This window comes from Neolamprologus brichardi, chromosome 1, assembly GCF_056152115.1.
Source record: "Neolamprologus brichardi isolate AB-2024 chromosome 1, ASM5615211v1, whole genome shotgun sequence".
Lineage (NCBI taxonomy): Eukaryota > Metazoa > Chordata > Actinopteri > Cichliformes > Cichlidae > Neolamprologus > Neolamprologus brichardi.
Window position 1 is genome coordinate 4,216,163 of NC_142104.1, and position 15,668 is coordinate 4,231,830.

The window sequence follows — 15,668 nt, forward strand, 5'->3', positions numbered from 1 at the left end:
AACACTCTACCTGTGAGATAAGGGAAAATAAAAACAAAAATCAATTACCACAATAATGAAAACCAAACTCCTTGAACAACAACAGACATTAATTAATGGGAGTCTTTTCATTTCCTTTTGATTGTTGTGTTTTGAGTCACTCGTTCCTAAAACCAACAACTTTATTTTGAAAATAACAGTAATAAGACTGATAGAAATCAGTGTTTGCCATATTTCATCTTGATTTACCTGCCAAGGTTTGTTGTAATGAAAAATAAACAAGTAAATAAATAAAGATTTTACACAGCATGCAGAGGAGTTGACTCCTGCTCAACCTCTGAATTTAATCCCTTACTTAAAGTATATAGAATAATTAACACATACTCTATGGCAGGCTGTGATATATTGAAATGAATCTTCCTGTTGCACAAACAAATAAAGCCTGGCTGAATTAGTTCTTACCAAATGCTCATTTTACTGTAGCTTTTATTAGTTGAGCCATATCCAAAGACACCAACCTGCTGTCTTCTGAACAGCTATGAAGGCTGAACATGTAATATCTGCTAGAAATCATAAAAATTACAGTTTCACCTACAGAGCCACAAAGCAGCAGATGTGCTTTTTGATTAATACTTAGACATTTAAATGAAGATATAATTAAAAAAATGATGATATGAGGTGACTGAAGGAAATATGTAAAAATAAAAGAGACAAAAAGCTACATCACATTTTCATGTTTGCACTTATGGCACAACACTCAGGATTACCGACTCACTTTAGATCGTTCACATCATTAATGTGACTGTTGAATAATGTGGCTCATACTGGTTCAATTTAAATAAGTCTAGGCTCTTTATTTAATAGTCACGCCACATATGATGATTACTTTAAATCAAACGCTGCAATTTAAACTCTGCCGGAAAACTGAAATATGTTGATTATTAAATGATAAGACAGCTGATATTACTCGCATTAAAATACATAAATGGCGGATTGTAACTCACAAGAAGAAGGCTGGCATAAAAAGGAGCAGAGGGTGACATTGTAAAGCAGTCGAAATTCCATTAAAAAGGTAAGCGCTATGCCAAATATCAAATTTATTACTCAGTAATTGGGGTTGATCTTGGCACAAATTGTTGCTGCTAACTACAATGAATTATTCATAATGAGTTTTTATTTATTTTATTTTGTTTTGGGGGGGGGGGGGGGGGGGGACTATGCAAATGGACTAGCAAATTAATACTGGGAACCAGCAACACAGGTATGTCATTCCAGCAAAGTCTGTCCTCCCAATGAAAATGAATTAGCAGTCATAATATCAGGAATTTGCATAACTGTCACCAGACCGACAGACAGACAGAAGGGTGTGTGTGTGTGTGTGTGTGTGTGTGTGGGGGGGGGGGGCGTAGATGGATAGAACTTTGAAATCGAATTATCTCATTTACAGTTTAAAAAAGAAGTCACCTCTTAAAGAGCTTTAAGAGGAGACCTACACTGAAGTTATTACACTGTAGGAACAGGAACAGGTGATTTTGTTATATACACATAGACCCATGTAAGCTGTTCCCACACTCTTCCACTGTTTAGCCGAGCAAGTTGTCTACTGGATGCATAGCTCTGTCTTTATTAGGCTGACATGAGAGTGATAAAGATCCTCTCATTAACTCAGCAAGAAAGCAAATAGGCTAATTTCCTAAAATGTCAAACTATTCATTCATTAGCTGCGACAGGTGCCCATGAAACCGCAGTGGTCCAAAGAGGTCACAACAGGCATTATACATGCATATTTTAGATAATCATCACAAGCTTTCTAGATTTATTAGAATTAAAAAAGAGTTTTTACAACACGATCAACTCCCTCTGTCGCTGTGTTAAAGCTATCATCTGCTGCATCTCTTACTCGACTTGAACCACCCAGCTCTCAGCTAATATATCCTTTTGAATTTTTAAAGCCAGACCTGCACTCTTCGAACAGGCCATTTATCCCTTAGGCTTCTGCCTCTCAGGTACATCACCTCGCTCTAGCTGCCAGCTGTAAGCTTTTATGCTGCAGTCTCCAGGGCTTCGGTTATGGAAATAACATTGTATTTCTTTACAAGGCCTTGTCCTTGATCATTATTACACAACTCTGTAGCAGAGCGACCAGATAACCAATTCACCTGTTGTCTTTATATTGGTTTCCACTAGAGCCCAGTGCATCTTGACTACCTGATCCTCAAACAATCAGACTGCAGTGACAAACGGCCGCACAGTAACCTTCTCTTGATGCAATAAGAGCTTGGTGCACTGAGTGATAAACGAGAGTATTGGCTAAGCTATTCATTGTACAATGAACAGAACTCGAAATGTGCATGTTCTGACCATAAAGTGTGAAATCAATAAATGAAAATAGATACGTTGAATGAGTTATTTGACATTGGATTGCAAGTCAGGGCTGAGTTTGAGTACAAACTTCTTTCAGAGATTTATTTTACTATTAAGCAACCGCAGGCCTTCAGAGGGAATTGTGCTTTCTGAATGTTAGTTCATCTTCACATGACTTTAAACTGCAGCATGTTATTGTGGACAATGGCGTTAATCTAAAAGTCTATGAAAAAACCTCTATAAAGCTAGGACATCTGACTATTTGGCAATGATCGAGGAAACAGGAACAGTCCAAAGTTTCCTTTCAGCACTGCAGCTGGGCTGACAAAGAATCAATTCTATTCCTCAAACTTTAACTAGAAATGACTTTATTAATGTCTTCACATATAATATTTTAACCTTTAGAGAAAAACATATTCTCAGCCCTCCCACATAGATCTTAAGTACAGTAACTTTAATGCATTTCCTCTTCTATCGATCTTTGTGAGTTAACATCTATAACGTCTTCCTCTAAACCATCATGTGCCTTGATGGTTTCGACTACAAGAGTTTCACATTCATTAATGCTTAAATTTTAAATGTGACTAATCTATCTTTATTAACAGACTATGCAGCGCAGGCTTTTTAGTGTGGCAGTAATTAAACCATTACTTAAAAGATCCGACAGTTTTTAACTAATTACCGACCAATTTCGAACCTTCCTTTTACTTCACAAATCCTTGAAAAAGTAGCTGTCAAACAGTTAACTCATCGTTTGCAGAGGAATAGTTCATTTGAAGAGTTACAGTGATGATTTAGAGTACATCATAGTGCAAACACAGCACTAGCAAAGGTTACAATTTATTTACTTGGCCTGTGACAGTGAACTCATCCCTTTGCTTGCCATGATAGATCTCAGTGCAGCATTTCATACCACTGACCACAATATTTTACCACAGAGATGAGAACGAGCCATTGTGCTGCAGTCGTTTGATCATCTCTACTCGATAGATTCCAGTGTGTGCATGTAAACAGGAAGCCTTCTGCACACACAATATTAAAATTAACCCTGTGAGGAACCAGTGTTCTTTTTTACATTATACATACTTCCATTAAGTAATATTATTAGACACACTGCATATGTTTTCATTTCTATGCAGATGATATCTAGCTTTATTTATCCATAAAGCCAGATGATACAAATAAACTAGTTAAACTAATTACATGGCTTATAGACACAAAGACTCCTTGTAGATTCAGACAAAACTGAGGTTACTGTATTCGGCCCTAAAAATCTGAAAGAAATATGGTGTACAACCAGATATCCAAAAGTTGATTCTGTTCATCTGGACGTAGCGTTTTCTGGGAGAAACGTTTCGTCACTCATCCATGTGACTTCTTCAAGTGACTTCTTCAGTCACTTGAAGAAGTCACTTGGATGAGTGATGAAACGTTTCTCTTCAGTCTACTGAAGAGACTTTTTCAAGTGACTTCTTCAAGTGACTGAAGAAGTCACTTGGATGAGTGATGAAACGTTTCTCTTCAGTTTCATCACTCATCCAAGTGACTTCTTCAAGTGACTTCTTCAGTCACTTGAAGAAGTCACTTGGATGAGTGACGAAACGTTTCTCTTCAGTCTACTGAAGAGACTTCTTCAAGTGACTTCTTCAAGTGACTGAAGAAGTCACTTGGATGAGTGACGAAATGTTTCTCTTCAGTCTACTGAAGAGACTTCTTCAAGTGACTTCTTCAAGTGACCGACGAAGTCACTTGGATGAGTGACGAAACGTTTCTCTTCAGTTTCATCACTCATCCAAGTGACTTCTTCAAGTGACTTCTTCAGTAGACTGAAGAAGTCACTTGGATGAGTGATGAAACGTTTCTCCCACAAAATGCTACGTCCAGATGAACAGAATCAACTTTTGGAGATTTATTTCCCTGGATGATTGAGAATGCATCAAGATGTACAACCAGATACTTACTTTAGATTGCATTACCTTGGCCTCCAGTAACATTGTGGGAAATAATAGAGTCCTTTTTGATCAGGACATGTCCTTGCACACGCACATTAAAGAAATAGGACAGCATTTATACATTTGCATGCTGCTACGAGTTTACTAACTAGGACTAGAGACAGAAACGATATTCCTCCCATATTAGCTTCTATTCTTTGTTACTTCTTAAAGTCAGAATTGAATGCAGCATCTTCTCCTCACATATAAAATCATTTCTTTTTAACATTGTAGGGTCTTACAATATAAAGTGTCTCGAGGTCATTGTTGTTGACAGCTGACTGTCAGAATTTGAACATACCTGAAAGGTAAATGCATTTGTATTGAAACTGAAGTCCTTTTTGTGGTTGACATTACACGAGTTTGACAGATTATCTTTACCACATTAACTTTACCACAGCTTCCTTTAAGAAACCAGCTAAGCTCAGAGAATCTTGGCATCCTCTTTTAGTGTCTGCGGTGCAGTCTGATTTGGAAGCGACTCGAGCTGGTCTGTGTCACAAAACAGGAAGAAGCTGCTGCTCTTACTGAACAAATGATGCTAAAGCTTTCAGAGATTCTGGCAATGACAGATGGTGGAAGGAGTGAAAAGTCTATTTAAAAGAAAATCACATCTGTCATGTTTATCTTCTGTAAAGCCTGACAGAGGGAGCGAGGACAGTAAATTACAGTATAACAAGACTTGAGATGTAATGAGAAACAATACCACAAAAGATGTCAAGTCTGTGTAATAAGCAGTGCTGTGCGAGTTCAAGCTTCACAGGAGCTACTTCGCAGTTCAGTTCACACATATTAAAATTAACTAGTTCACTTTTTTAGTTCACAATTTCAAAAATAAAAGGCGTCACATTCATATGGTCAATGTTGCCCTGTCCATACAGCCCCCAAACTCTGCTGCTTCCCAGTGTAAATGAATTACTCCACATTATAATGACTTCACAGAGATTACTTTTAAAAGCCAAGCTAAACCTATACAAGTAGTCTATCTTTTACCACATAAAGTAGGACAACCTTAAACAGATCGGGTTACAACTGGAACATTATGGTCGTTGGGTCACGTTCTTGCCCTTTGAAAATGATTCCTTGTTAACATAAACACCTGATGTCAAAGGAGCTTGCAAAGAAAAGCGTCTGGACTTCTTTAAGTTGCTTGAAGACGTTTCACCTCTCATCTGAGAAGCTTCTTCAGTTCTAAGGTCAAATGGTGGAGAGTCCCAGATATAAACCTAGTGGGAGTTTCCCCCCACAGAGGGACAAAAGGACCCCCTGAAGATCCTCTAATCACCTGAGCCAAGGTGTGAAACTGGGTGTGGGTCCCAATCAGCCAGAGTTTTGGGTGAGTTCATTGTGAAACCTGGCCCCACCTTATCATGCGAATTCCTGAGGTCAGATGGCGCAGGATGTGAGTGGGCGTTAAGGCGTCTGGGGAGGGAACTCAAAACTGGATTATAGTCTCGAAACTCTGGCTGATTGGGACCCACACCCAGTTTCACACCTTGGCTCAGGCGATTAGAGGATCATCAGGGGGTCCTTTTGTCCCTCTGTGGGGGGAAACTCCCACTAGGTTTAAATCTGGGACTCCCCACCATTTGACCTTAGAACTGCAGAAGCTTCTCGGATGAAAGATGAAACGTCTTCAAGTAACTTAAAGAAGTCCAGACGCTTTTCTTTGCAAACTCCTTTGAGTATGACGACCTGGATGACTGAGAACCTTCACAGACATAAACACCTGATGACTTGTTTTTAGGGGACAATTTGCATAACACTGTCAGATGTATTTGTTTTTTATTGGAACACATAGACACTTCCATTCTAGAATTCCATTAAATTTTTATAAGCTGTATTGTTGATTAGGCTTAACTATGAGTAGTTCAATGTCAACACCACATTCTTTACTTGCAAACACATTCTTTTCAGTTCAGTGTTTACTGAAAACATGAGCACATTCATGCACAGCACTGGTAACTAAGTTTACCGAGAGCTTTGGTCTCATTACCAAACATAACATCTTTAACGTGGATGAAGCAGACTGACCATGTAAACCTTTACCAGAAAATTATTTTCCTATTATTTTATTACAGTTTGTCTTATATTTTCAACTCAAATAAACTTAGCTTAGTGTCTTCAGTTTTGACTTTTACCCTGCTACAGTTTCCACAACTATCCATCCATCCATCTTCATCCGCTTTATCCGAGGCCGGGTCGCGGGGGCAGCAGCCTAAGCAAAGAGACCCAGACCTCCCTCTCCCCAGCCACCTCCTCCAGCTTATCCGGGGGAACACCAAGGCGTTCCCAGGCCAGCCGAGAGATATAATCTCTCCAGCGTGTCCTGGGTCTGCCCCGGGGCCTCCTCCCGGTGGGACATGCCTGGAACACCTCACCCAGGAGGCGCCCAGGAGGCATCCTTGTCAGATGCCCAAACCACCTCAGCTGGCTCCTTTCGATGTGGAGCAGCAGCGGCTCTACTCTGAGCCCCTCCCGGATGGCTGAACTTCTCACCCGTTCTCTAAGGGAGAGGCCAGCCACCCTTCGGAGGAAGCTCATTTCTCCCGCTTGTATCCGTGATCTCGTTCTTTCGGTCACTACCCACAGCTCGTGGCCATAGGTGAGGGTAGGGACGTAGATCGACCGGTAAATTGAGAGCTTCGCTTTTACACTCAGCTCCTTCTTCACCACGACGGACCGGTGCAGCGTCTGCATTACTGCAGCCGCAGCCCCAATCCGTCTGTCGATCTCCGGCTCCCTTCTCCCATCACTCGCGAACAAGACCCCGAGATACTTGAACTCCTCCACTTGGGGCAGGAACTCATCCCCGACCCGGAGTGGGCACTTCACCCTTTTCCGGCTGAGAACCATGGCCTCAGATTTGGAGGTGCTGATCCTCATTCCCGCTGATTCACACTCGGCTGCGAACCGCTCCAGTGCGAGCTGGAGGCCATCGCCCGATGAAGCCAATCCACAACTATGGATATGTTAAATAATCTAAAATGTTTTGTACAGTTTGTTTCAACTTTGTTGAATTTTTACAGCAAGTATGTATTATTTTGGTGTTAAATTCACATCACTGTATTATTATTTTAACAACCTGTGAATAGTGATACAATACATATGAACTATTTAACCTTGGAACTGCACGTGTGAAAAAATTATTGCTTGTATAGCAGGTTTGACAGCATCTGAAGTTGAGAACTGAGATTACTAGCAACTGCAGCTGCCAAACCTCGGTGACAGTAACAGACCTGCAAAATCAAAATGTGAGATGAGGAAACTCAAGTTGACTCAATTTATGTGTTTTTCTTTGCACCAGACATCGCAGTCACAGAAAACAAGACCCTGTGATGCAGCAAATAAGAACAATTCAGGCTTTGGATGCTTTGCTCTGATAGCATGTTGTAAACTTTTACAACTTGATGTTTCTTAATGAACATTATAGGCACAAAAACAGGACTTCCTCAGTGCTGAAGAGAGTAACTGGGTAAAGAAGCCAAGCAGCCAAAGTTTGTCAAAGTCTCTTCTGTGATGCTGTTTAGCAATGGTGTAACTCCTTGATGAAACCACAGTCTCTCTGGATGATAAGTTGAGCTTTTTGGGCTGACTGTGCATCTATGTGTTTTTATATGTATGTAAGAAAACAAAATGCAATTAAATAAGGCAAAAAACCTGTGTCGTCACATCGGGTTTGTGAGGGCTAAGTCAGCTAACCATTCATGCATACTTATGGTCCACGCACACGTGTGCACAGAAGACCAAGTGTGTGCTATTTATGCTCTTCGAAGGAACAAATGGATGCAGACTGTTTCATCTCAATAAACAAAAGATGAGTAACATATGCAGCTAACAGGCTTCCCTTATTGCCATCTGTCTGGAATGTTATTCTGGCAACCCAGAATGCACAATAATCACAATGTTGGATATTGTGAGGAATGTACAGTGTGTGTGTGCGTGCGTGTGTTTGTTTTTGAGATGCGTTCTGCATGTACTTTCATGACCAAACAGCCTAAAAATGCAGTTTATTTTAGCCTTTGTGTTGACACACTTTTTGCTCATATATCTGCATTTATGTTTATCTGTGTGTCTTTGGCTTAGTGGAGAGCAGCAGAAATCTGGAGTTCTCTTGATTAGAGCCAGCTGTTTCTCTTCATTAACTAAAATCCCATGCATGCACGCACAGTCTGCACGCACAGATGAACACACAAAAGCAGACGCACACTGAATCAAAATTCCCTAGAAAACATTATGAAGTCAAAATGGCGCGAGTTCTCGCTACATAGAAATGAAAGGCGCATGAATACCGTTGGTTTGAAGTGTTTTGTTTCCTGGTATTTATTTTCCCTCTCTGTAATCTTTCTATCAAAAACTTACAGAAAATTGAAAATGTTCAAGATGGTGATAAACCTTTGACACAGATTAGATGGGTAATTTAATAGTGCAAATTGCCTAATGAAAAAGTTTATTGTATCATATGAAAACAATTATGTTTGTTTAACTATTTAAGTTCAAGTTCAAGTGAAACTGATGAATGTAAAAGAAAAAGATCTGGAGATTATTCCAAGATTGAGCTTGCATTTGGTTATTGTTCATTTGAACCTTCGATATGAAGGACTTACTGGAAGTGACGTGGACCAGCGTTAGACTGAAAAAGGCCAAATAAATAGCACCAACATTAGAGGTGGCTAAATCAACAATCAAGTACAAAAAACTGCATAGTTTTCTGTCAGTCTGCCCCAGGGCAGCTGTGGCTACAACTGTAGCTTGCCTCCACCAGTGTGTGAATGTGTGTGTGAATGGGTGGATGACTGGGTGTGTAAAGTGCTTTGGGGTCCCTAGGTAGGACTAGTAAAAGCGCTATACAAATACAGGCCATTTACCATTTACCATAGTGTTGTTAAATATTAGTTTTAAAATCAGGCCTGAAACATACATTTTTGATACCTTATTAAAAAAAACAAAGAAATATGTGGACTTATGATCATTTTTCCTTTTTGCTTATTTAGGTGGATGTACAGTGGCTTGCAAAAGTATTCGGCCCCCTTGAACTTTTCTACATTTTGTTACATTACAGCCACAAACATGAATCAATTTTATTGGAATTCCACATGAAAGACCAACACAAAGTGGTGTACACGTGAGAAGTGGAACGAAAATCATTCATGATTTCAAACATTTTTTACAAATAAATAACTGCAAAGTGGGGTGTGCGTAATTATTCAGCCCCCTGAGTCGATACTTTGTAGAACCACCTTTTGCTGCAATTCCAGCTGCCAGTCTTTTAGGGCATGTCTCTACCAGCTTTGCACATCTACAGACTGAAATCTTTGCCCATTCTTCTTTGCAAAACAGCTCCAGCTCAGTCAGATTAGATGGACAGCAGTTTTCAGATCTGAATATTTTTTCAGATCTGAATACACTAAAAACTAAAAAGTCAAAAATAAATACATTGAACAAAAACGAATAAATGTAAATCTGATGATGCATTAGTTAAGTAAATTATGAAGGATGTTGGCGTTTAGTTCAGGCAGGAGAAGAGAATCAGACGAAAAATGTGGTGGAAGGAGACACTATAAAGACAGAAAAAGAACTTCTGCATGACTAACCAAATTAATCATTTGACTAATTAATCAAATTAATCATTTCATTAATCATTGTGCCAACAGGAGTCACTGCAGTCAAAGAACAGTCTCATACTGGCTGTTTTAGAGACGAAGAAAGAACCTTTGGGGAAAATTAATGGGCTACTCACTTGGTGCTCTTATAGGGGTTGGCACAGTATTAAACGACTTGTGAAAATGAGGGGCTAGGGATATCAAACTCGAGCCCACACGCGGTTTATGTTGGGAAAATAAAAGCGGGGAGTGGTATTATCTTGTTTGAAATGAAGAGCAGCTGTGCATGGAAAGGAAACCAGTAAAAACAATTGAAGGAAAAAACCTTTGTACAGCTTTTGACACATAGGAGGACGTGCCACTGATTTTTATTCATTCCATGGAGATTTACGCTAATCTTAAGCATGCCAGCTCCATGATCATCCACCACAAAAGAAAAACAAATCTCACAATGTGATTGTGTGGACTGATTTGTTTGCTTACACACACACAACACGAGTAACACAAGCAGACACACACTTAACACCGTGGAAGCTCAGCAGCACTTGTGAAGCGGACCTCAAACGCTATCTCAGATCCTGACACGAGGCTTTCGGTTTCCCCCTCCCCCCAAAAAACACGTCTGTCCCTCGAAGAATCATGTTAGAAGCTTTCTCCCTCGCAGTCTTAAACGGAGCCTCCACTCAAACCTAAATCCCTGGAGTGAGAGTGAAAATAAGAACGAGAAAGTAAGAGAGCAAAGAGACACAGAGAGGAGAGAGAAGTGCGCGACAGAGAGACAGACAGAGAGAATGAGATGGGATTACAGGGATAATGCGAGCAGATGGAGGGAGGTCGTGGCTCCAGCAGGACTCTCCACTCCAAACGGATTAAAAGACTTCAGCCGAGCCACCAACAACCGAACTGATGATGCGTTCCTCACGCTTGAGACTCTGAGGTGATCCAGCCTCGTCCCCAACTGCTAAACCCAGAGATGATAACTTGCCGTGTAGCGCGTAGCAGTAAACATGGTTATGTATTTCAAGGCCCCTCCATTCTTCCTCTTCAGTCAAACTTATAAAAGCTTTTAGCCTTTTTTAAGCCCCATCCATTTAGGCAACATCTGTGCTTATCCTCTCACTAAAAATTGCGTTAACTTACAATCTGTTAGACAAAATCAAATTCAAATATAGTTGCACCCAACGGACGTCCAGGAATCAATTACCCAAACGAACAGAGGATCTGGTCACATAAAATCAACATTAGACGTCCTTTAGCTTTCAAATACACTAAGCCATTTTGCACTTTTTCTGACTGCTTCACAGAAGACGACTTCATCTCAACACAAGTGTTTCCATGCAATAAACTTTTGATTTCATAAAAATACAGGGGACGCTTCTGTCTCCACCTCTCATACATAGTTTTACATCTTTTAAATAAAAATGAAAAATAAAACATTCTCCCTCCACCAATTCATTCTTGACAAGAGTTGTTTGAGGGGTTTTTTGCAAAGCGTGTCCTATATGTGTCTGTTTGATGCCTGCTAATTTGTGAAAATAATAATAATAACGTCTTCTACTTGCCTATCAGGAAAGATGGAACTAGTTTAACTTTTGACAGCTTGTAGGGGAGGAAACATCAGCTACTGACTAATTTCATCAGACAGTTAAAGGGATTATTTCTTTAATTTAAAAAGTTGTATACAATGCACTAAAGCTTAATGTCAAGACTCCTATCTATCTATCTGAAACCTAAGTTTTACTACATGGCATTACATTTACTTTTTTGTTGAACTGAATACCAAATGTGCGAGGATTGCTCAAAATGTTAGAGATGCTCCGAAAATATTCAACTTGAACTTTTACTCTTAAAGACTCACTTGTCATATTTTCCCATATCAGTTGTCTCATGCTGATTAGCATTTATCACTTTTTTGGGAAAATAGTTTTTTGCTTTATTTGAGGGGAAATTTATTGGTGAAATCATTTTTAAATGCCTTAAATAGTTTTGTTTTTGTAAAGTCTTGGGATTTAATTCATGTCAAGGACCAGTGGAGACCCCTGGTGGTTAAGCTAAATTTCCTGCCACTGTACTGTTAAACTCTTTAATTATTAGTTATTGAGGTGTAGCTATTGTTGCATGAAGACATTTGATAACACAACTCTGTGAAGTTTGTAGTGTATTGCTTCTGCAATTTCTAAATGCTCCCTGTGTATGCATGAACATACACCAGCTGGAGGGACTAGCACTGATAAAATATTGTACAGTGAAGGTTTTGGTTCCATGGACATAAATATTGCTACCTCTTGCCCAAACCCTCTCCTCATGCCTCACCAGTGGCACTGACCAACAGCAAAAGCCTCCCCCACAGGAGAACTTGGCCCATGTAACTAAAAAAAACTGCTCAAGACCAGCTAAAGGAAGCCAACAATATCTCAAAGTGTTTCCTCAGTCAGATCGAGGAAGGGTGAGATTCACTGGAACTAACTCAATCAGTACCTCACCCTTCAACTGATGGAACCCAAAGGATCAGATGCCAAATTTCCAGTGCCAGACACCACAGGACACCTCCAGCAAACCCATGTTACTGTCACAGGCTCAGAGGTGGTTTGGCAGCATGAAGAAGACCTGTAGTATTAGTATTAGGTAAGTATTGTCAATATTGTGGAGTGTTGGATTAAATCCTGCTTGTTATTTTAATCTTTTGTTTTTAATCAACATTTGGTTGACTTAATCTGGATGAAAAGAAGCTTGTTCTGTGTTTTAACAATGAATTTGTGACTATTTTTCCAAGTAGCAGCTGCGCTTCATGCCTGCAGAGAAAGGCTGAGGTATACACACAACTCATGTGTATGGATATGCATTCATTAGACAATGCAATTAAAACATGAAGATGATTGTTTGTAATGCACACATGACAGCATTATGCATGCGTGATACACACACACACACACACACACACGCACATATATACATATATAGCTGTAAATTAGCACTAAAATACTAGATTGACAGATACCAGAGTTTGTGTTTTGATGTTTTCAAAAGGAAATTGTACTGATAGCATATGCCAGCATTGTGGATCGTTACTGGCAGCGTAAATTAGCGCTGTGTGCTAGGAGCAGGCTCAGCTTATTTTCTGCATCGGGATAGCTCACATTACCAACACCAACAGGTCACATTGATTGGGTCTCTTCTCCAGTCAAATGCTGTTAACTGGTCTTAATGGAACAAATGTGTGTCCAGTAAATGTATGAAGGCAGACAGAAAGATAAATACACACAGATAGATGTGCAAACTCAATATCAGACTTTTTAATATAATATATGATAATATTTTCCACTCTGAAGTCTGGTCCACAGCACTGAGCGTAATATTCAGTTCTGTGTTTCATCCTTTTGCATATGAATTTATTAATGTGAATCTGGCTGCTTGTTAACTTTCAGTCTATCTGCTCTTTTCTGGCCGCAGGTGATAATTAACCTGTTGGTACGATGGCCGTTACGCGACTTGCTTCTCCCCTGACATCCCAGCATATGTCGCTGCTGGCACGCGACACATTCATGGAGCCCTTGATTTATCTTAGCACGTGAATCATCATCAGCACTGATGAATGTCACCCACTTTAACCTCGATTGTAAACACATGACACTTTGACATTGCTTACAGCCAGACTCCCCAGAGCAAGCTAGAACTTTTCTCATTTCACCATTCGACCTTAGCATTTCCAGGTGGCCTCACATCCTTTCACTGTTTCTGAACACTGAGGTTGCAAGGTTAAGTATTTGCTACAACAAAGGAACAAAAAATCTGTCCGAGCGGATAGACTACTCTACAGTAGAGTAATTTTCCAAATATCTAAAATCAAATAACGAAAATCATCTTAAATCGAGCAGTTTCCATCGCAGTTTACTTTTCCTTCCTTGAATGCAAGCTCTGGGCAAATGCACACTATCTTCGTGCGTATTTACGCATGCAATACGAAGTGACAAATCACACTAAGTTACATTGTGAAAAGAAACACAAGATAGAAGAGTAAGAGTCAGTCCAAATTAGGATTTTGGCACTGCTTGTAGCAAAAGGAACGCACACAAACCGTCCTGTCCAATTGCAGCCTCACTCTCTCTCTCTCCTCCTCTCGCTGCCACACATCCACAGACCGGGCTGCTCACTCACACACGTGCACATCGCCTTTTGCTCACCTCTTTTATCCTGCACTCTGACGGTGATCTCCACTAGAGGCTCAGTCTCTCGGTCCAGTTTCCGGGTTATGATTATGTCCCCGGTGTCCCGACTTACGCTGACCGGTGAGCTCTCCACGTCGGGCTCAACCAGCTCAAACGTGGCCGATTGAAACCTCACCGGGTTCAGGTTCATCACCACTGAACCGATCCCTGCATCCTCGGACACGTTGATTAAAACTGGGCTATCTGATTCCAGTACTGACCTGGACTTTCTCGCTGGTACTTTCTCTTGCGATTTCGGTTTCCCTTTTCCCGGTTGGGGATTTAGTGAGGGCGCCACGGGCCACTGCCGTGGATTTATTTCCACTGTTATGCCCTGGCTTGTGCGAGGTGGCCACCCCCGGTCCCGGGCAAACACTTCAAATTTAATAGGTTCATCCAGGCCGAGGATGGAGTCGACAAGGAGGATGTCGCCAGTTTTGGGCACCACGTAGAAACTCCCGTTTCTGGGCAGAGCAAAGTAGATGAGCTCGGCGTTCTTGCCGCTGTCATCGTCCCGCGCGGTGACCGTGTAGATCGCCATGCGGAGCGCAGTGGCATCATCGAGGCTCAGTTTCACATCGTCTCCGGGGAAAGTGGGCTGGTGGTCGTTAGTGTCCAAAACGTCCACCTTGATGGACGCCACCTCAGCCACTAGTGGAGACATGTCTTCCTCTTCCCGGGAGAGTCCCGCGCATTGACCACAACACAAACCGAGACCTAGCGCATATTCGGCACGCTCCTCTCTGTCCAGAACCCTGGAAGTCTTCAGTAGAATATGTCCCCGTTTGTGGTGCGCAAAGACACGGAAATTCTCGCTGCCCTCTCCCAGGAGTTTGAGATGCGCTGCCGCCAAGCTGGGTTCCCCGGCACCGCACAGCCTTTGCGAGTTGAGTCGCTTTAACGGGACGCTCAGTCCGTTGACCCGGCAGCCCGGGGACGAGTTCTCAAATACATGGCCGTGAAAAAACGGCACCTGCTCCACGGTCCTGTTCCCGAATGCGCACGAAATAAAAAATGGTAAAACCACGACCCAAATCATGACTGGATATCTCTTTGGCTCCACGACACTAACGCGCCTCACATAAATCCATGTGTGCGTCTCTTCAACTTTCATGAAATTGTAGCGCACATATTTGTTGGCACCATATTTGAACTCGATGTGGGAGAACTTTGTCTCTACGCGTCTGCGCTGTGCGTCCTTCTTCTCTCCTGCCCTCCTCGGTCTGCCGTCTCACCAGCAGCGCTGTCTGTCTGTGCGCGTTCCAGGGAAAAAAACGCTTACAGCTCGAGTACGCGCTTACCTCTGCACGCTTTCTCACTTCGTCTTGCGTGCGCTGATCCTCAGCGATCTCGTATGAGCATCACACCTAATCCTCCACTTGCTGCAAACTGCACACAGCCGCACAGAGACCTGCTTTCCAAGTGGAGCTCACTTATTAGAGGGAGGAAAATCAATTTCCTTTGCATCAGATCTGCAGATGAGAGTTTGGTCACCAGGAGGATATAACACAGAACCGGCTGTTTTA

At 41.4% G+C, this 15,668-nt stretch overlaps 1 protein-coding gene across 2 annotated transcripts in view; it reads right to left on the reverse strand.

The window, feature by feature from the left end:
- The window catches only part of si:ch211-186j3.6 (neural-cadherin), a 359,727-nt gene extending 344,382 nt beyond the window's left edge, over positions 1–15,345 (reverse strand). For both annotated transcript variants that reach the window (XM_087841852.1, XM_087841818.1), the window contains exon 1: positions 14,119–15,345. In XM_087841852.1, coding sequence (XP_087697978.1) covers positions 14,119–15,256 — 1,138 coding nt within the window. In that variant the 5' untranslated portion in view covers positions 15,257–15,345. The remainder of the gene's footprint in view (positions 1–14,118) is intronic.
- Between the last annotated feature and the right edge of the window lie 323 nt (positions 15,346–15,668).